This window comes from Chiloscyllium punctatum, chromosome 11, assembly GCF_047496795.1.
Source record: "Chiloscyllium punctatum isolate Juve2018m chromosome 11, sChiPun1.3, whole genome shotgun sequence".
NCBI lineage: Eukaryota > Metazoa > Chordata > Chondrichthyes > Orectolobiformes > Hemiscylliidae > Chiloscyllium > Chiloscyllium punctatum.
Window position 1 is genome coordinate 77,557,458 of NC_092749.1, and position 22,909 is coordinate 77,580,366.

General features: G+C 43.7%; 1 protein-coding gene and 1 long non-coding RNA gene across 2 annotated transcripts in view; one reads left to right on the plus strand and one right to left on the minus strand.

Annotated features, from left to right (window-relative positions):
• Positions 1-14,562: 14,562 nt before the first annotated feature.
• Positions 14,563-22,909, plus strand: part of rsph3 (radial spoke head 3) — an 82,120-nt gene continuing 73,773 nt past the window's right edge. The window contains exon 1 of the mRNA XM_072581083.1: positions 14,563-14,745. Within this exon, the coding sequence (XP_072437184.1) occupies positions 14,639-14,745 (107 nt within the window). The 5' untranslated portion in view covers positions 14,563-14,638. The remainder of the gene's footprint in view (positions 14,746-22,909) is intronic.
• Positions 21,918-22,909, minus strand: part of LOC140483119 (uncharacterized) — a 62,273-nt gene continuing 61,281 nt past the window's right edge. Inside the window, exon 5 of the long non-coding RNA XR_011961897.1 lies at positions 21,918-22,562. This is a non-coding gene — a long non-coding RNA (uncharacterized lncRNA). The remainder of the gene's footprint in view (positions 22,563-22,909) is intronic.

Here is a 22,909-nt window from a genome sequence, read left to right on the forward strand (position 1 = left end):
TTTACACAGAGAAGGAAAGAATCGTACTCAATCTGATTATGATTGCCATTCCTCAGAAAATCTAGCCCATAACAGTCCTGAGTTTGTGGGGAGTGATGAAACCAAGACAGTCAATGCTGACCTTGAATAAAACCTCACTGAAAGATCTATTGTTTCCAATGCTATATAGTAATATAGTTGACAGCAACATTGTTTACTGAGGAATTCCCAACATGGAGCTGGAATTATGTCATCAAACTGTTCAAACACCCAATCACAATAAAAGATTTTCAGTAACCTTGAAGTGGAAAAGCACAAGTAATTAAATAAAATTATTTACAAAGAATTTTCCACTTAGCAAATTAAAAACGGTTACATACAAAAGAGGTGAAAGCAGAAGCTAAAATATTGAAAAAGCATTTTTTTTAAATTATCAATACTACTAAATAACTTACCAGGACTCCAGAAATATGAAATTACATTTTCAAAGCCAGTTCTGCTGTTCAGCAAATGTTATAACCTTAGCATGTGTTATACCTTGAAATTGCAGTCAGTTTCACAGGGAGTAGAAGGGTGAGCACTGACAGCTTACTGTCAACTCCTCCACCATTGCACATCCCTCACCATCACACTCATCAATATTATCCCCACCCCATACTACTCCACAGTACATCCAGGCCAATTTGTTGTTTATATTTTATTCCATAAACCTAAGTTTAGAAAGTACAATTCTACAATTAACTTCTTGAACGTTCATTGCAAAATAGCTCCATCTTTGTAACCACAACAATCACAAACCTTGCAAAAATCATAATTCTGTTTGAGGTATTTTTTAAAAATATATCTTCACATCAATTTGTTTACCTTTGAGGAATAGTAGGGAGATGGTGGAAAGATTCCCACCAGCCTGCTGAACTGTTTCATGTACAGTCCTTCAGTGGTCAACAAATCCTGGAGACTTGAACCTGGACCTTCTTTAAGAAGGCACTGTTACTACTACTGCAACAAAATATCTCTTATGTTGAACTATTCAACAACTTAAGAACAAATTCCCACAAATTCTGTACGTAAAAATCATTGATACCAAGTCCTTTATGTTGCAAACTGCTAAATAACCTCTCTTGCTCAAGGTAGACTAACTAGGACATGCATCGACCAGCACATCCTTCAGCCATTTCTGAACAACTGAAGATTATTGTGGAATGACAAGGTTATTTAGTGAATAAAGATTATTTGCATTACTAGGTAAATAAAGCTGGCCTGTGACAAATGAAATTAAAATGCCTTTTTTGTTTATGAGACATTGCATTTCTATATACTCTGTTTTACACATTTTTAATGCAAGAATACATGTTACAAATTACAAATCAAAATCAAGTCTATAGCACTGCAGATGCATTAAACAGTGCAGTTCTGCCACAGCTCCAAATGAAATATAACAGAACACCTGGGCCTCTGAACTGCCAAAACAGGGTATTTTCATGGGTACCTTGTCTCATATAGGAACTCAGTCTGCTCTTATATGGCCCGCTGCATCAAAAAGGACAGAGCTAATGAAGACAAGGGGTTCCTGCACCTTTAGGACTTGAGCAACCTGCTGTACATACCAGGTTCCAAATGTACAGTCAGATAAAGCATACCTTCCTGAAAGGCTGAAATCTGCTTCACAAATTATGGTGTCCAAGCTTGCAGTCAGAACCTGGACCCCAACCAGTGCAATTTCTGCTTTAATAAATTTGTCATAGTGTCTTCTGACCGACTCTATGAGAGCAAATATAGTGAAACTTTTTCCACTAATTGGAATCGTCCCTGTCAAAGAAGAAACTCATTTTGATTGATGGAGTTCACTCTCTCAGTCTGAAGTCACTTGGCACTCAGCAAGACTCACCAGTATAGAGGAGTGATCTTCAAAGCCATGAGAATGAGAACTACAGAATTAAAACATTCAAATAGAAGTAATGTTCTGATTATGCAATGCTGTGCTCAGACCACACCTTGCCTGATCTGGCTGCCGATAACGATGAATGGAGGCATTGATGAAAACTGCAAGACTGATCCCTGCAGCATCAAAGATTACGTGGAAAGGCTAGATGAATTTAAGATTTTCATTGTAATTTTATGGTAGTCTGCAAAAGGTCAATCCAAAATACTACTGAAATAAAGGTCGAGATTGTGGTGCTGGAAAATCATAGCAGGTCAGGCAGCATCCGAGGAGCAGGAGAATTGATGTCCCAGGCATGAGCCCTTTACTGAATTAACCATTGTTTCGTGAAAATGGACAGAGACAAACATGTAAAGGTAAATTTATTACTGATATCAGAAGGTTTATCCACAGTGATCAACAATTGAAACAGAGAATTGAGTCGAGGCAAAGACCCTAATAACTCAAAAGTGCAACTAAATATAACAAAGGGTATGATTCCAATTGAATTAATTGAAATGGGTCAAGTGGTATTCCTTTCAGTAAATGTCTTGCGCCATTAGAAATGAATTATGATTACTGAGGGGAGAACACTCAAGGAACATCATATTATAAGAAGCCTGTGAAATAATGATAAAAGTGAGATAACGAGAATTCAGGAATAGCATGTTCCTGTTAGTTTGAAGGGCACAGTTGGCAGGAGTAGGGAACACTGGATGACTTGAGATATTGAAGCTCTGGTCAAGAAAAAGGAGGTATTTGTCAGGTGGCATCAAGGAAATCCCTTGAGGAATATAGGTGACGTCAGAGTACATTTCAGAGAGAAATCAGAAGGGCTAAAGGGGACATGAGGTAGTTTTGTCACATAAGGTAAAGGAAAATACAAAGAGATTCTAAAAGCATATTAAGGGCAAAAGAGTAACTAGGGAAAGAATAGGGTCCTTTAAAGATCAACGAGACCATCTATGTGTAGAATCACAAAGGATCCACATTACAGAATAGGAGGTGCTGGAGATCTTAAAACACATCTAGGTATTCAAATCCCCGGTAACAGATCAGGTTAACTCAGGACATTGTGAGAAGCTAGAGAAGAAATTGCAGGGTTCCTAGCAGAAATATTTGTATCATTGAAAGCCGCAGGTGAGGTGTCAGAAGACTGGAGGGTGGTATGTTATTATTTAAGAAAGTCTGCAAGGAAAAGCCAGGGAACGACAGATGGGTAAGCTTGACATCAGTAGTGTATAGGTTGTTGGAGGGGATTATGAGAGACAGGATCTACATGCAAAGAAAGGCAAGAACTGATTAGAGATAGTCAGCATGGGTTTGTGCATGGGAAATCATGTCTTACAAACTTGGTTGAGCTTGTTTGAAGAGGTAACCATGAAGTTAGATAAAGGCAGAATGGAAGTCGTTATCATGGCCTTCGACAAAGTTCCACATGGTACACTGGTTAGTAAGGTCAGGTCATACGGGGTCCAGAGAGAGCTAGCCAATTGGATACAAAATTGATGATAAGAGACAGAAGGTGTTAGTACAGGTTGTTTTTCAGTCTGGAAACCTGTGACCAGCGGTGTGCCACAAGGATCAGTGGTAGGTCCACTGTTGTTAGTCATTTATGTAAACAATTTGGATGAGAACATAAAAAGCATGGTTAGAAAGCTTGTAGATGACACAGAAATTGGTGGCATAGTAGACAGTAAAGAAAGTTATCTAAAGATCCAATGGCAACTTGATCAATTAGGCCAGTGGATTAAGGAATGGAGTTTAATTTAGATAAATGCAACATCTGGCAAGTCAAACCAGGGCAGGACTTATATAGTTAATGATAGGTCCCTGGGGAGCATTGTTGAACAAAGACACCTAGGGATGCAGGTACATAGTTCCTTGAATTTGGCTTCACAGGGTGGTGAAGAAGTTACTTGGCACACTTGATTTCATCGGTCAAAGCTGAAATGTGTGCTGCTGGAAAAGCACAGCAGGTCATGCAGAATCCAAGGAGAAGAAAAGTTGACATTTCAGCATAAGCCCTTCATTAGGAATGTGGGGTGAAGGGGTCTGAGAGATAAATAGGAGGATGGTGGTGGGGGAAAGGTACTGGGAAGACAATAGGTAGATGCAGATGGGGTGTGATTATGATAGCTTGGTTGGGAGAGTAGAGCGGATAGATGGAAAGGAAGATGGACAGATGAGACAGGTCAAGAAAGCAGTGCCGAATTGAATGGTTGGATCTGCGATGCGGTCGTGGAGGGGAGATTTGGAAACTAGTGAAGTTGATGTTGATGCCATGTGGTTGAAGTGTCCCAAGACAAAAGATGATGTGTTCCCCCTCCAGGCATTGGGTAGCTCGGATTTGGCAGTGGAGGAGGCCCAGGACTTGCATGACCTTGGAGGAGTGGGAAGGGGAGTTGAAGCAGCTGGCCACAGGACAGTGGGGTTGTTTGGTAAATGTGTCCCAGAGATATTCCCTGAAACGTTCCACAAGTTGGCGTGCTGTCTCCCCAATGTAGGGGACACTGCATTGAGGGCAATGGGCACAGTAGATGAGATGCTTGGATGTGCAGGAAAATCTCTGCTGAATGTGAAAAGATACTTTGGGGCCTTGGACTAAGGTAAGAGCAGAGGTGTGGGCAAAGTTTTACATCTCTTGCAGTGGCAAGTGAAGGTGCTAAGTGTGGAGGGTGGGTTGGCCGGGACGTGGACCTAACGAGAGAGTTAAAGGTAAGTATGGTGGTGGAAGCGGCGGAGGAAAAGTTTGACGCATGGAATTCATTGACAGGAAGCATAGTGGGATGAAGGTGAGACCTTTACTGAGGACTGATCACTCATTCTCAGTGAGATGGAGGTCCTGGGGGATGGTAAAACCTGGCAGGGCTGGGATCTGGGGCCTGGTGTAGAGCTGGAGTTGGGAGTGGGAGTGCAGACTGTTCTTTGGAACAAGGCAATCATGTTATCATTGGTAATGTCACCAGAGGAAATAACATAAATGGCGGTGGTCAGGGTGGCGAAAGTGGTGCATTTGGTGGTACCGACAGGGACGGAAGTGGCATTCCGTGTAGCATTCACAGTAGGTGTGCCTTCAGCAATGGCTGCCAAGGTGACATGGTCAGCGGAGCTGTGGTGAGTGATGTCAGTGGGGCAAGAGTGGCGCATTCCACAGCAACTGCAGGGATGTAAGTGGTAGCTACAGTGGCACAAGCAGAAGCGGTGCTTTGGCATCATGTGAGAGGGTAGGATGGTGTTCGGGGCTGTTCTTGTGAGTGATGTTGGTGGGGGCGGACGTGGTGTAGGCAGCGATAACCACAGGTGCGGACGTGACGTGGGCAGTGTTCATGGAGATTTCGGCAGCAGAGGCTGTGGCGGCGTTCACGGTGGCAGAGTTCTGGCAGAGATCATGGAGTTGGTAGTCGTGGCGGCGATCGCAGAGGCGGCATAGTCGGCAGTGGTCATGGTCAGTAGGGCGGCGGGGTGGAAGTGACATCATCATTTTCAGGGGTAGTGGTGACTGTAGCGGCCACGTGGATAACGGTTCTGGAGGAAGGGTCTGGATTGGTTAAGGAATCGCTAGTTTGGAGGTAAGTACATGAGGGTTTGGTGTACTTACGTTCCTTGATGTCTGATAAGCTGGAGAAAAAGTGTTTGATGAGCGTTTTGCAGGTCTGGGAGAGTGTGGCCCTGAGCTGGGGCACAGCTGACTGCAGGAAGATGGCAGCACATGGCTGCGAATGTGGAGTGAATACTCTGGAGTGAGAACTGTTTCTAGAGGCTTTGGATTTGCTGTAGGTAGTGATTGTCCCAGTCCAAATTGTGATGGTCTGATGGTCTGAATGTGGTCTGGTCCATGCGAGGTAAGTTGGTTGCATACGTAGGTGCTGAGGAAGGAGACATGACTGTAGTAGTGGGTCTGCTTCAGGATGTGGCAGAAGAGCTTCAGGGCAAAGGAGATGACCTAAGGGATGCAGTCGGAGAGGGACTCACTGAGATCCCTGTGGAGGGAGGAGGAGAACTTCTTCAAGGTGGGCATCCTTGGAAGAGGCTTCGCAGTAATGGTACAGTGACCAGGGGAAAGTTCAGTCAAAGCATTGAGTACAGGAGTGGAAACATTATGTTACAATTATGCAAGACATTGGTAAGGCCATATTTGGAGTACTGCATACAATTCTAGTCATCCTGCTATAGTAAAGATGTTATTAAACTAGAAAGGGTGCAAACAGATTTACAAGGATGTTAACGACAGTGGAGGGTTTGAGTAATAAGAAGAGGCTGGATAGGCTGGGATATCTTTCCCTGGAGTATAAAAGGCTCAGGCGACCTTATTGAAGTTTATAAAATCATGAGGTAAATAGCCAGGGTATGGGAGTCCAAAATTAGAGGGCATTTGTTTAAGGTGAGTGGAGAAAGATTTAAAAAGGACTGCAGGTGCAACATTTTTACACATAGTGTGGTGCTTTTATGGAACAAGCTGCCAGTGTAAACGTGACTACAATTACAACATTAAAAAAAATTCGGACAGGGACATGAACAGGAAAGGTTTAGGGGGATATGGTCCATACACAGGCAAACGGCGTTCAACTTCGGAAACTTGGTTGACATGGTTGAGTTGGGCCAAAGGGTCTGTTTCTGTGCTTTACAACTCTATGACAGATTGTTTCATCTATCTAGCATACTTATGATTTTGGAAACCTTTTTCAGATCTCCACTTAGCCTTCTTGCCAAAGAGAATAGTTGCAACTTGTAACTGAAATTTCTCATTCCTGGAGCCATTTCTATAAATCACTTCTGCACTCATTCTAATTTAGAGTCATCGAGTTGAAAAGATACAACTTTAAAATGATTAACAAAAGGAGCAAATATAGAGCAAGACAAACTTTTCACAAAGCACATAGTTAGACTATGGAATCCAGTGCCTGGAACTGTGTTGGAGACAGGTTCATTTGAGACATTCAAAAAGTTATTGAATGACTATTTGGATCAAAGTAATAATTGAATAAGGTTGTGGGGAAGGGGGGAACATGAGATTGGCAGATGGCGATGGTGGTCATTTGTGTAATGATCGGAACGATGTCAACAAGGTGGATCTCTCATTGAATATGAATTCCCTGGTTGGACCTCCTAACCTGGTCCAATCAGGGAGTTTCAGCTGACAGGTTAAACAGGAACATCAGGGGTTCTGTTCACTCTAGGAGTTGGCTCTGTGCTAGCTGGGTGAATGTCTTGTACCACGGATGTTTAAGTAAATGATGACATGGTGACGAGATATTGGCTTTCTTGGAGTTATTTCAGTGATCATGAGATTAAAAAAACCCATAACAAGAATCCATATCTGGAATTTTGACAAAGTTAAGATGACTGGCAGAGGCATTTGATTTTTGATTTAACCCTAAGTGAGATGCAAAGATACTACTTGGTATGTGTGATTAATGATGTGACCACTCAAAAGCATTTACTGGCTAAAGCCCAACTGGGCTTCAAACAGACATTACAACTGGCTTTGCCATCAGAAAATGCGGTAAGTGGAGCTTATGAATTTTAGGAATTGCCAATTAAAGCGGATATCCTTGCCAGGCCTGCTGAGCTTGCACCACTTGAGTGAAGGCAATTGCATATGTCACTCAGGACATATCCTCATAGAGGGACACTAGGGCAGCCCACTGTAAAACTCCAAATCAAAGCCAAGCCTTGGCCAAATGGTTAAAATTTTCTCAAGGGCTTGGACTGGCAGGCCATTGTAGCTGCTGCTAGTATGCGGACTCGAGACAGCAAAAGAGTCCCACTGGTCTTGAACTGAGAAAGAGAACTCAGGCCGATATTGAAGAGAGTGCACACCCTAAAAAGTTAAAAATCGCACAACACCACGTTATAGTCCAACAGGTTTAATTGGAAGCACACTAGTTTTTGGAGTGCTGCTCCTTCGTCAGGTGATAATCACCTGATGAAGGAGCGGTGCTCCGAAAGCTACTGTGCTTCCAGTTAAACCTGTTGGACTATAACCCATTGTTGTGTGATTTTTAACTTTGTACACCCCAGTCCAACACCGGCATCTCCAAATCACACCCTAGAATGTTCACCTACAGTTGGTTTGGAACAGTTAAATTGCTTAGCGACATCCAACAAAGAGCCAATCAAAATAAATGACTGGTGAAATGGTTACTCGTTCTAATAGACGTCAATACTGGCGTGGTCATTACAGAACCAGTCTTTAGCAAAATTTGCTATAGAACCCAATGCTTAAGTTTGAATAAGTCCTCAGCCAGGCTGAGAACCTATACCAGGGAACCTTTAAAGATTAAAGGTATAATTTCAGTTCTAGTCTCTTATGAGAAGCAGCTGGTTTAGTTATCACTGTTTGTAGTAGAAGACTTGGGCCCAAACTCAGTGGGGCAAAATTGTTTCAGAAAGATTCAACTTGACTGGCCCAATATATTTTGAAAATGAGTGAAATCCTAATTTCTTTTTTTCAGGGAGATCTGGGGACTATCAAATGGGCTAAAGCCACCTTACATGTTGACCAAGAAGTAATTCCATGATTCTGCAGGGCCTGCGCAGTGCCATTTCTCTTGCATGCAAAAGTAGAGGCAGAAATGAGGAAGCTGGATTGGGTAGCACCATTTGTATTGATTGCAAAGCCTTTGTGGGGATTTTAAACAAATGGTGAACCACTTTTTGCAGCTAGATAAATACTCAATCGCTTGCATAGAGGATGGATACACAAAGCTAGCGAGGGGAGGAGGGCTGTCCTTCACAAAGCTGGACTTACATTATGCGTACTTGCAAATGCAATTAAATAAGGATTCCCAGAGGTCTCCTACAAATAATACCCATAAGGGGTTGTACCAACAAATGAGCCTGCCCTTTGGGGTATCATCAGCCTGTGTCATTTTCCAGCAGATGATGGAGAACATTTCACAAGGAATACTCCAAGTTGCCACTTATCTGTATGATGTGCCAATAACAGGGAAGACCAATAAAGAACATTTGAATAACTTGGTCATAGTGCTTAAACATTTCTCCAAGGTTGGTGGATGCCTTAGTTGGGAGAAATGTGCATTCCAGGTACCCTAAGTGGCCTACCTGGGTTACAGAGTCAACAAGACCAGGTTACACCCATTGGAAGATAAAGTGAGGGTGATTAAAGGAGACCGGCTCCCATGTCTGTACTGGACCTTACGTCCTTCCTGGAAGTAGTAAATTATCACAGAAAATTCATCTGCAATCTGGCCTCCTTCCTGGCACTCTTACACTTGTTTATTGAAAAAGTTTCAGCCTTGGAAATGGTCTCATAGCCAAGATATAGTGTCTAGGGAAGTGAAGAAGCAGCTTCTGTCATCTAAGGTATTAGCAGACTATTATTCCTAGCACGATCTGGTGCTGACATGCAATGCCTGCCCGTATGGTATTGGGTTAGTGTTGACTCATTGATGGCCCAACAGAGAAGAACACCCAATAGTGTATGTTTCCTGGATGTTGGCTGATGCTGATTGCAAAAGCCCATATAGAGAAGGAAGATTTGGTTTGGTCAGCTTTGGTGAGAGAAAGTTCCACCAATACCTTTACTGATGTAAATTTATAATAGTAATGGATGACAAACTCCTGCGAGGTCTATTTGAAGAGGACAGGGCTGCGCTGCCCATAGCTTTAGGCTGAATTCAGGGATGGGCACTGTAAAATCTGTGAGTGTGTAAAATCACAAATAGGATCCAGCACCACTAATCCAGAATTTGGTTTCCAGCATCTGCAGTCATTTTTTTTACCATCCAGGAGGCCAAGTAGCAAATGCGGATGTCTTGAGCTGCCACCCATTGATGGATAAACCACGGGTGGTCCATCTCCTGTCCCTATCATTGAGAAGCTAACGTCCACTGTTTTAGAGGATCATAGAGTTGCTTGGGCGCAGAAGGCAGCCATTCGGTCCATCGTGAGTGTATGAGTTTTGTTTCCATTCTGGTTTTAAACTTTCTGGATATACTTCTGGTCACCACTGACAATATCAGAATGTGGACACAAACAGATCCAGTCTTGGCAAAACTAAAATGAGAGGGGTGACAAAAGAACTGAAACTATTCTGGCACTGGCGAGACCAGATCATTGTAAAGATCAGTATATTATTAGGAGGAGCAAGAGTGATTGTCCCGATCAACAGTAGCTGCCAGAAACTTGCTGAATTAAACCCGGGTAATCCAGGAGCTTCCAAAATGAAGATGTTGGTGAGAAGTTATGTCAGGTTTGGATACCGATTTAGTTGAGTAGGTGGGGCAGTGTCCAGAGTGTCATCAAGGACAGATATTACCACCAGCAGTTCCCCAACATTTGTGGGAATGGACTTGGTTACACATTGACTATGCCAGTCCTTTCATGGGCTCTATGTTTTTAGTCAAAGTGGGCACTCCATTCAAAATGGTTGGATGCACATAAAGTTAATTTGTCAAATACAGGAATGACAACTGAAAGATTTCAAGCATCTTTTGCTATACAAGGGGTGTTGGTCACAGACAACGGGCCATTATCTACCAGCAGGGAATCTGAATGTCGAATAGCATTCAGCATGTACGGACAACTCCATACCATCTATCATTCAATGGTCTGGCAGAAACAGCAGTCCAAACTTTGAAGGCAGGTTTTTAAAAAAGCCTGAAGCTTCACTCAACACCAAACTGCCCCAGTTCCCATTTGATTATAGAACCACCCCTCATGCAACTACAGGGATAGCTCCAGCAGAGTTGCTAATGGGGAGAAGACCCCACACCAGGTTAATTCTGATTTTCCTGCACCTGGGGAGGGGGGGATTGGTGAAATGGCATCAGGCAAGCTAATGCCAGTCACGACTCCTCTAAGCGAGAGAGAAAGTTTACTTCAGGGAACTAGGTTTGGTGTCAAAACCTTAGGAATGGCCCTTCATGGTAAGTCATGATTGACGCAAGGTCAGGTCCCATGACGTACAAAGTTTGAGTTGGGGAAGTGGTGCAGAACAAGCACGTAGACCACATGAAAGCTGCAACTTCACAAACGGTGCAGGAGCAAAACATACCTAGACCTTCAGAACATCCAACAAGACTGTCAGAACCCCTGGGTTCCACCTCTCTATCTTGTGCCAAAGAAACTTGTGAGGACAAGATGGACATGGCAGATGTCGTAGTCTCAATGGCATTAATGCCTGAAGATAAGTTGTATCCAAGAGGCAGGCTATAGTCTGGTACACATTGCCATATCCAAGGCAGAATCTAAGGAACAGACCAAGTGTGAAAACACACCAGGAGGAGCTACAGGAGAAAAGAATGGGCCTATGTCCCAGGACTTAGAGGGAGAAGGATGTAGTAGAGAGAGAAGTATGTAGTGATCGGACCAATGTCAGCCAGGCAGGTTGATTTAGAATATAAATTCTCTGAGTGGGGCTGTTAACCTTGTCCAATCAGGGAGTCCTGGCTGATAGATATAAACAGGAGTGGGCGCCTTAAAACGGCGGTGCTTGGACCCGACGTAGTGCACCAGTTGGAGGACGCTCAGGTGTGCGGTGGGATCCCGTCCGCGCTCACCCCGGCCCGGACGGAATTTCACATTGGCCCCAAGGTCCCGTACTTCCCGCGGGAGCCTGTGCCCCACAACCTGAGCCGCCTCCGGAATTTTAATTTTGTTTCTTTCAGGGACATAAAAAGGAGGGCCCTGTATCGACTGCTGCTGCACACCGTCCACCTCTTCTCCCTCATCCACCGTCCGGACACGCCTTGGCGTGCCCATTTGCCACCGGGCGGTGGGGATCCCCAGTGGAGGGCTCTCTACGCGGGAGTCCTCCCCCTTTCTCTCGGGGATCTGGGGTGGAGGGTGCTGCACGCAGCAGTCCCCTGCAACCGCAGATTGCGGTGGTTCACGGACTCCCAGCCCAACTGCTTGTTCTGTGGCGCTGTGGAGTCCGTGGACCATGTGTATATTGGGTGTGGGCGTTTGCACTCCCTTTTTGCTTTTCTGAAAAACCTTCTCCTCTGTTTCTGGCTGCACTTCAGTCCCACGCTCCTGATCTTCGGGCACCCGGTACGGAGGAGGGAGGGCAGGTCCGAGGACCTCCTCGTGGGTCTGCTCCTGGGCCTGGCCAAACTGGCCATCAACAGGTCCAGGCAGCGGGCCGTGGAGGGGGTCGTTAGGGCCGACTGCCTGCCCCTCTTCCGGGGTTACGTTAGAGCCCGGGTGTCCTTGGAGAAGGAGCACGCGGTGTCCACCGACACCCTGGAGTCGTTCAGGGAGAGGTGGGCGCCGCAGGGAGTGGAGTGCATCATTTCTCCCTCCAACTCTATTTTGATTTAGTCCCTACCCTCCCCTTCACTGTTGTGATCACACAACATTGCCCTGTGGTTTGAAGGGCAGTGCTTGTCACTGGCCACTTGGGTGTTTTCATATCTTCCTGGTGGTGGAAATTGAATAAAGATTTGTGCACTTTGTGTCTTTCACTGTGTCTCACACCTGCACACACACACCATGGGTGCTGGGGGAAAAAATAAGCACTACCGTACTTAGGCGGTAGTGTGGGGAAGGGGAAAAAAAAAACTTTGGCAAAAAAAAAGAAAAAAAAAAAAGGAAATAAAAAAAAAAGAAAAAAAAACGAAAAAAAAAAAAAAAAAAAAAAAAAAACAGGAGTGGGCGCCTTAAAACGGCGGTGCTTGGACCCGACGTAGTGCACCAGTTGGAGGACGCTCAGGTGTGCGGTGGGATCCCGTCCGCGCTCACCCCGGCCCGGACGGAATTTCACATTGGCCCCAAGGTCCCGTACTTCCCGCGGGAGCCTGTGCCCCACAACCTGAGCCGCCTCCGGAATTTTAATTTTGTCCCTTTCAGGGATATAAAAAGGAAGGCCCTGTATCGACTGCTGCTGCACACCGTCCACCTCTTCTCCCTCATCCACCGTCCGGACACGCCTTGGCGTGCCCATTTGCCTCCGGGCGGTGGGGATCCCCAGTGGAGGGCTCTCTACGCGGGAGTCCTCCCCCTTTCTCTCGGGGATCTGGGGTGGAGGGTGCTGCACGCAGCAGTCCCCTGCAACCGCAGATTGCGGTGGTTCACGGACTCCCAGCCCAACTGCTTGTTCTGTGGCGCTGTGGAGTCCGTGGACCATGTATATATTGGGTGTGGGCGTTTGCACTCCCTTTTTGATTTTCTTAAGAACCTTCTCCTCTGTTTCTGGCTGCACTTCAGTCCCACGCTCCTGATTTTCGGGCACCCGGTACGGAGGAGGGAGGGCAGGTCTGAGGACCTCCTCGTGGGTCTGCTCCTGGGCCTGGCCAAACTGGCCATCAACAGGTCCAGGCAGCGGGCCGTGGAGGGGGTCGTTAGGGCCGACTGCCTGCCCCTCTTCCGGGGTTACGTTAGAGCCCGGGTGTCCTTGGAGAAGGAGCACGCGGTATCCACCGACACCCTGGAGTCGTTCAGGGAGAGGTGGGCGCCGCAGGGAGTGGAGTGCATCATTTCTCCCTCCAACTCTATTTTGATTTAGTCCCTACCCTCCCCTTCACTGTTTTGCTCACACAGCATTGCCCTGTGGTTTGAAGGGCAGTGCTTGTCACTGGCCACTCGGGTGTCTTTCCTATCTTCCTGGTGGTGGAAATTGAATAAAGATTTGTGCACTTTGTGTCTTTTCACTGTGTAAAAAAGAAAAAAGAAAAAAAAAAATAAACAGGAGTGAGTACGGAGGGTGGCTGGAGACTGGAAAGCTGACAACCAGCTCATAGGAATGTGGCCTGGGGTAGTCCGGTTAGTACGTGGGGCAACTGGAGTTGAGTGGTCAATAACCAGCCTGGAGGAAAGTGGGCCTGGGGAAAGTTGATTAGTACACAGGGAAGCTGGAGACCAGAAGCCAATGGCTGTCCTGCAGGAAGACGATCCGATTAGTATGCAGCATGAACTGATGTTAGTGTCTTTTTCCAGCTATATTGGATCTGTGTTCTATGCACTGTTTCTCATTTGATTGCACTGTCTTGTCTGTGTTTGTTACTATTACCTTTGACTGAAAGTGGGATTTGAGGTTTGTCCTCATCGCTCTGAAAACTGGATGTACAGTGGGGTTTGGGGTTTGGCTTTGTGGCCCTTTCTCTTGTATAATGCTTTTTCTTTTGTGAACTGCTGCTTTCTGTTCATTAACTGTATTTTGTACTGTTTAATAAAATTTTTAAAAAGGTGCGTCAGGGGATCTGTGTACTGTAGGAGCTAGCTGTGTCAGTGTCTTCTGCTATGCCTAAATAAATAAAGGGTGGCGGGTGGGGGGAGATAAAATGTTGGCCTTTGCAGAGTTATTTCATTTTGAAACAAAACTCATACACTCACGATGGACCGAATGGCTGCCTTCTGCGCCCGAGCAACTCTATAATCCTCTAAATCAGTGGACTTTAGCTTCTCAATGATAGGGACAGGAGATGGATCACAACCAATATAACTGTTACCAGGGGCAACCTTTCAATTTTCACCTCCAATCTGTGCTCCAACAGTGAGAGGAGCAGGCAAGGAAATCGGCGTCAGTCAGAGAAAAAGATACTGGACGTGAAAAAGGAGCGAGGCAGCACTTCTTATGTCGCCAGGGAATTAAAACAGAAACAGTGACATTATGTCTATACGAACTTCCTTTTGTCATTGGGAGGCTCGCTCCCGGAAATGACGCAAAGTTTGCATTAGTAACCGTTGCCAAGGCAGTGGTTGTTGGGACTGTAGGGGTACTGCATCACCTAAGTTTTACTCTCGGTTCCAGTTATTAGCTCAGCTGTAGCAATGGCTACGGTCTTGCCACAACAGGACAATAGTAACACGTACACATTCTCGAGCCGCCCGAGAGCGCTGCAGGAAAGGAGGAAATATCGGCAGGAGCAGCAGCAGCAGTGAGTAACGGGGAAAGAGACAAATGGAAAGTAGGAGTCGGGCAGAGAGCAGCTCTGAGGAATGGGGTAAAAAGAGGACGTCGGAGGGTAGTATTGAGGGGGAAGGGCAGGTCAGAGGATGACACTCGGGAGAGGGGTGGAACACCCGGGTAAAGGGTGGCATTAAGGGAGTGAAGCTGAAGGGTAGAAGAGATGGGCTGAAGGGTAGTAAGTGAGGCAAAGAAGTGCATTGTTGAGTGAAGTTATCGTCAGCATCGGACTGCTGTCTAATTAAGCCACCATTCATGTAGTGGTTTAACCTGAGGGTCACCATGCCTCAGGTGAGAGAAGGTGAGTTCTTCATAGTAACTTCAGCTGGTATGGAATTTAACTTATGTTGTTGCCATTGCAAGCCAGTCACCGAGCCTGATTTCTCCCATTTATAGCTTTCACTCCCTGTTGGCATAAAATGTCACCTGCATGATGCAGCTTCTCCACGTCCTGGTGGTTATGGGGATGGTCCAGGTGATGGAGGAATTTAAAAGTTTAAAAATTAGGGTTGTTAAACTGAAGTGTTGTCAGATCAGGAGTCATGCAAATTCAACAAACTTGAGTGGGCAGTGAACAGGATATGCAGCAAATTAAGATATAACTGTATGTGAATGACTTATCAGATGGGCATGAAATAGTTAAGTGTGATGATAACATTGGCATGGATGAAGCCTTGGAGATATTTCTGCTTGATGGCAGTGATATGCAGGAGGATGCAAGTAGTTTTAGTGATGGTAAGAGTAAGTGGTTATGTGTTAATTTCTGTTTGAAACATGGATTATGACCTGCCTTGTTCTGCTTAAAATAATTGTAAGGAATTGAAGCAGTGTTCAAGGAAAAGTGCTTGTGGTATGGACAAAAGTGAGTTCCATTTTCTCAATATTTCCTTGGAAAGCATTTCCCTTAATTCAATATTGAATGTTCAATCATCAATATGACAAATCAGCCTGTAGAGTTTTGAAGCAAGGGCAGTGAGGTAGAAGTAAGAATCAAGCTCAGATCTGGAATAAGATATTTTTGGATGCTATACCAAAGGATTAGATGTTATGGATTCAAGAATATATTCTTGGACTCCAGAGCTTAAAAAACCATTTCAGATTAATCTTTGCCCGTGACTCCATAGATAAGAATGGAAGTTCCCCTCCAAGCCACTCACTATCCTGACTTGGAAATATGTCATTCAGTGTCATTGGGTTAATATGCTGGAACTCCTTCCCTCATGGCATTGTAGGTATACCTACACAAAATGGATTGAGGTAGTTCAAGACAGCTCACTACCACCTTCTATGGGGCAACTTAGGTGGGTAATAAATGCTGGCCCAGCCAGTCTCAGCATACTCCCATGAATGAATTTAAAAACAAACTGACTACAACTCCACATAGCTGGACAATAAAGGAGCCTTTAGGGTAGGGTGTAATAGTCAATTGTGTTGAAATACTGTGGATAGGTTCAGAAGGAAGAGGTTTATAGAATTTACAGGGATAAAGATAATCTGAACATTCCACAGTATGAAAGGAAGGTGGGAGTTGGGTCCTGGTGCCTGTGTGAGGAGGGAGTAGAGCTAGGTGGGCATGAATGGAGTCAGGCAGAGGCACCAGGAGCTGGGGTGAAGGTGGGAGTACTTGGACAAGGTCTGGGAAGGGAGTGAAGCCAGTACAGCTAGGGGTGAAAGCAGAAGAACAACTGAGACCTGGGGTGTGTAGAGCAGAAGCATGTGTAGTAAGGGGATAAAGGTGTTATTTTCAGGAGCACAGTTGAACTCTGGGATATGAAGAGATGGGGCCAAAGTTGATGGGAGTTAGGCCAAACCCTGGAGAGGGAAATTGTCCCTGAGATGAGAGATGTGTGAGCTTCTATTAAGGAGGAGAAACTGACAAAATATGGGTGGAGCAGAGATGGTCGAGATCATGAGTGGGGTAAAATTTGATGGAAAGAGTATACTGGAAAATTGGGCTATGCTTAGTATATGGGTTGCCTGATTTGGATGGCTTGCAAAGTGCAGAGGGAAGTGGATATTAAGATGGTGGAAGTGTTCTCTGTAATCTTCCAAATGTTTCTGAGATGGGGGGGGGGATGTGCCAAAGTTGGCACATGACAAATGTGACACCCTTATTCAAGAAAAGTTACAAGGACATTCCTGATGACTCAAATATTGCTTAATATTAAGAGTGGGTAGGTTCCAGAAACAATCAGATTGAAAAAAGCATTCAGACAATTGAAGAGGTTTCAGTTAATTGAGGAAATCCAGTAATGATTTGTAGAAGGTGGATCATGCCTAACTAATCTAATTGAGTTCTTTTAGATGAATTAAATGAGAGGAGAATTCAATGAATGCCCTCTGAATGGATTTTAAGAAAACATTTGACAACATGCCGCTTAAAAGTGGCAAACAAAACTGAGATTTATGAAGAAGTAAATTTATAGTATGTTTTAATCTTTCAATTCCAAAATCTCTTCACACTTGAAGCTTTGTGTCGAAAAAGATGGGGTGGAAGAGCAATTGGGAATGGAACAGAAGGAAATATCAGGAAAATGTGCCGTCAAAGTCATATTGAAGAAGAATGTAGTTGAGACTTTGGGTTGGCTAAAAACTGTGAAAGAAGCCAATGAATAGGCTATCTATCTGTATTTGGTAGCAAGAAGCACTGACTATCCTTCTGATCCTCCTTAGATGCATGTGCTTGAGATCTGAAAATTGCCCCATTATTTACAACATGTAAAAGGATAAACCTAATGTCTACAGTCCTGTCAGCTTAATTTTTGGAGTGCAAGTGATTTTAGAAGTGATAATCTGGGACAAGATTGACACTCTTGGACAAACGTGGCTTGATTTAAGGAAAGCCAGAAAGAATTGTTTTAAACATGGATGAGATTTAACTTCTGTTTGACATTTTTGTGATAGTGCAGTTAATATGGCTGTGTATATTTCTAAGAAGTTTTTGCTAAGTACAACAAACTAGATTGTGAGTCAAATAAAATCCATGAAATATAGGTGACAGTGACAGTGACAGTATGGAGGCAAAGTTGGCTGTGACAGGAAACTGTAGTTGTAAGCCATTGTTTCTCTGACAGGAGTTAGGAATGCTCATCATTCGTAGTGTTTTGCTTTTGTCTTTACAATGGTGTTTCATCGGGACCAGTAGTAGAACTACTGATTTTCTTGATCCATATTGGTGACTTAGACTTGAATATACTGGGCACAATTTCAACATGTGTGAATGACCCCCAAAATAAGAAAAGTTTATGAACTATGGGGCAAGGCTTTTTAAGATGCTTTTCCTTTTCAACATAATTTGAGGCCGACAATCCAAAAATTCTAAGCAACAGGTGAAGCTAACTGGTATATGTGAGACTAGATAAGAGGAAAAAGGATGCGTACATAAGGTCTAGGCGACTGAAGACAGTCAAAGCTTTGGTCCTACATTCCTGATATTCTTCCAATCTAAAATGAGGAATTAAGAGGGCTAAAGGAGGTCATGAGATATCCTTAGCGAGCAGGGTTAAGGAAAACCCCAAAGCCTTTTATTCATATATAAGGAGCAAGAGGGTAATCAGGGAAAGGGTTGGCCCACTCAAGGACAAAGGAGGACAGATATGCGTGGAGTCTGAGAAAATGGGTGAGATTCTTAATGAGTACTTTGCATTGGTATTCACTGAGGAGAGGGACGTGGCGGATGTTGAGGTTAGGGATAGATTTTTGATTACTCTAGGTTAAGTCGGCATAAGGAGGGAGGAAGTGTTGTGTATTCTAAAAGGCATTAAGGTGAACAAGTCCCCAGGTCAGGATGGGATCTATCCCAGGTTACTGAAGGAAGTGAGAGAGGAAATAGCTGGGGCTTTAACAGCTATCTTTGTGGCATCCTTGAAAACTGGAGAGGTCACAGAGGGTGTGGGGCAGTCCAGAACTAGAGAGCATAAATTTAGGGTGAGAGGGGAAAGATATAAAAGAGACCTAAGGGACAACTTTTTCATGCAGTAGGTGGTACGTGTATGGAATGAGCTGCCAGAGGAACTGGTGGAGGCTGGTACAATTGCAACATTTAAAAGGTATTTGGATGGGTATATGAATAGGAAGGGTTTGGAGGGGTCGGGTGCTGGCAGGTGGGACTAGATTGGGTTGGGATATCTGGTTGGCGTGGACGGTTTGAACCGAACAGTCTGTTTCAATGCTGTACATCTCTATGACTGTATGACTACAGAATTGCTAATGTTGTCCCCTTATTTAAGAAGGGTAGCAGGGATAATCCAGGTAATTGCAGACTGTCAGCTTGCCGACAGTGGTAGGGAAGCTACTAGAGAAGATACTAAGAGATAGGATATATACCCACTTGGAAAAAAATGGGCTTATCAGTGAAAGGCAGCATGGTTTTGTGCAGGGAAGGTTATGTCTTACAAACCTAATAGAATTCTTTGAAGAGGTGACAAAGTTGATTGAGGAAAGGGACGTAGATGTCGTACACATGGACCTGAGTAAGGCATTTGATAAGGTTCCCCATGGTAGGCTGATGAAGAAGGTAGGCTGCTTGAGGTCCAGAGTGTTCTAGCTAGATGGCTAGAGAACTGGTTGAGCAACAGGAGACAGTAGTAGTGGGATAGTGCTTCTCAAAATGGAGGTCTGTGATCAATGGTGTTCCACAGAGATCCGTGCTGGGACCACTTTTTTTTGTGATATATGTAAATGATTTGGAGGAAGGTGTAGATTGCCTCGTTAACAAGTTTGCAGATGGCACTAAGATTGGTGGAGTAGTAGACAGTGAAGGCGACTGTCAGAGAATATAGCAGAATATAGATAGATTGGAGAGTTGGGCAGAGAAATGGCAGACGAAGTGCAATCCAGACAAATGTGAGGTGATACTTTTTGGAAGATGCAATTCCAGAGCGAAATATGCAGTAAATGGAAAATTGATGTACAGAGAGATTTGGATGTTCAGGTCCATTGTGAAGGTGGCAATGCAGGTCAGTAGAGTGGTCAAGAAGGCATACGGCATGCTTTCCTTCATCAGACAGGGTATTGTGTACAAGAGTTGGCAGTTCATGTTACAGTTGGATAAGACTTTGGTTCGGCCCCATTTGGAATACTGCAGACAGTTCTGGTTACGACATTACCAAAAGAATTGGATGCTTTGGAGAGGGTGCAGATGAGGTTCGCCGGGATGTTGACTGGTATGAGGAGAGATTGGAGTTGATTAGGATTGTTTTCATTGGAAAGAAGGAGGATGAGGGGAACCTCATACAAAATCATGAGGTATAGCCAGGATGGATAGTAAGAAACTTTTTCCCAAAGTGGAGGACTCACATACTAGGGGCCACAAGTTCAAAGTGAAAAGAGAAAAGTTTAGGGGAGTTATATATGGAAATTTCTTCACGCAGAGGGTGGTGGGTATCTGGAATGCATTGCCAGCAGAGGTGGTAGGGTTAGGAACAATAGTGTCATTTAAGATATATCTAGACAGATACATGAATGGGCAGGGAGCAAAGAGATACAGAACATTGGAAAATAGGCAACAGGTTTAGATAGAGGATCTGAATCGGCACAGGCTTGGAAGGCCAAAGTGTTCTTATGCTGTAATGTTCTTTGTTCTTTGTTCTATTCTGCAGTAGCACCATGACTGATATTTGTCACACCCTGGATGCTGCCATCAATCCAAAAGATGTTCTGCATTTCTCTCATGAATAATTTGTATATAAATTTCAGAGCATTACCAGCTTAAAGCCCAAGCTTCCCAGTGATGGTCCAATCATTTAGACAAAGGAGCAGAAATATGGCATTCAGCCCATCAAGGTTGCTCAGCAATTGAAGAAGATCATGGCTCATCTGATGATCCTCCATGCCTATATAATAAAATAATACAAATGCTAGAAATCTGAAACAAAATGCTAGAGAACCTCAACAGGACTGGCAGAGTAGCAAGAGAAAAACAGTGTTCTTGTTTCAAATCAGTTATGACTCTTCAGAACTGAGAAGTGTTTTATAATAGGATTTTTTAAATACTTCTGACAAACACAAAGGAGGAGCAAGAAGGCAGGTGGTGTAGAGGCCCAGGGCAAAAGACAAAGAAATGTTAACAGCAGAAAAATAAAAAAATGAGCTGTAAAATGGGTGTAAATTTGCAGTGTGAAAGGGAAAGCGTTAGTCCCAGGCAAATGGCGCTGGAAAAGTACAGCAACATCTGAGGAGCAGGAGAGTCGATGTTTTGGGCATAAGCCCTTCATCCCATCTATTAAGTGCAGAGTAAACAAGACATGGCTATGTTTTACTAGGTGTGGGGATAGGCAGTGTTCTCTTTCTTAAACAAAAGACACAAAGTAGTCAGTTTCTGAGGGAGTGTCACTGAACCTGAAACATTAACTTAGCTTTCTGTCCACATACAGCCAGACCAACTGAGCTTCTCCAGCAGTTAATTTTTGTTTGATTTCCAGCATCCACAGTTCTTTTTTTTCAGTTTTTGAAGTTATTGAATTCAATATTGAGACTGTAAAGTGCCTAAGTGGGAAATGAGGTGTTGTTGCATTGTACTTCATTGTAACATTGCAGCACACCAGGGACAGAAATGTAAACGTGAGGGCAAGGTGATTGATTAAAATAGAAAGGAGCTGGGAGATCTAGATCATTCCTACAGACAAAACTGTCGTTGTGCAAAGCAGTCACCCGGTGTTCGGTCTCATTTTGAAGACTGAAGTTGGAAAAACACAACTGGTCAGGCAGCATACAGGATGCAGGAGAATTGAAATTTTGAGCATTAGGCCTTCATCAGGACGGTGTTTGGTCTCACTAGTGTAAAGGAGACTGCATTGTGAGCATCAAATGGAGTACACCAGCTTGAACTGCTTCACCTGGAAGGTGTGTTTGGGGCCTTGGACAGTGAGGAGGGAAGAAGTGTATAGATAAGTTTTTTTTTATCTCTTTTTACAATTACATTGGAAAGTGCTGTAGGCAATGAGAGTCTTTAGGGGATATGGAGCAGGGGACCAGGGTGTCTTAGAGGGAGCACTCCTTGTGGAATGTTGACAGTGGAAGGAAGTGGAGGAAATGGCAGAGATTGTTCTTTTCAATACAGAGACTCATGAATGCCTTAGATTTCTAAGTATTAAGCATTGTATATTTTGCAGCCTTGAGTATATTTAATGACCTAGCATCAACAGCATTCTGAGGTAAACAACTCCATTGATTCATTATCCTCATATGTCTTGAATGTGCAACCCTTTTTCTGAGATCATACCCTCTGCTCCTCGATACTCTCATAAGAGAAACAAACTTTATTAAACAGTACATTCCTTAAGCTGTTCCCAATAGGCAAAATTCTGAGTGCATTTAATCAGTCTGTGCTTACAAAACTCTGAACATAGTGTTAGATGTGATTCCATGATTGGATAGCATTTGCTGAACAATCCTAAGTTTGTGATGAATTACATTAAAAATCAATTTAAGATCCAGTCGTGCTAGCAAATTATCCCTCTCATGCTTGCTAGAAGCCATATATGCATATCCTCAGCAGAAAAAAAATGTCCCCACATTACACCTTGTTTTGAATCAAATGAAAGCTTGGGAGATAATAGTTCTCTGCATTCTCCATGTCAATGTTTTGTACAACAAATGTCAACTTTCCATCCAGTCAGCACTTCATTCTCAGGCAGTGTAAATTGTTGCACTATTTGATACTTGACATTCTTGTCTTGATGTGTGTAACAGGAAATCTTCAACATTGCTTTTTCTTTCAGCAATATTCGAGTTCTGTATTGTATGACGAATAGCATAATGCTTAATTGCAGCCAGACATCCATTTATCTAACATTAAAAAGATTATACTGTAATTAATAAAAATATTGAAAGACAACATTTCAACAAAAAAATCCCTGATGACTTTTATCCTGGGTTGCTTGTAGTAGTCTGGGAGATTAATGTTTTATTCCAAGAAACTCTAAGATAATCCTGAAGAATTGGTAAATTTTACGTGAAGGGGACAAGAGCTGAGAGAGATTTCAGAAAGTGGATTAACAAAAAAACCTGGCTATTTTGGCATTCTGAAATCAAACATGAATATTGAGTTGTTTTGCAAGAGGCTTAATGCAGTCCAGCTGAATCTTTGCTAACTTAAAGTTGCTGTGCACTCAAATTTGCAACATTCAAAAACT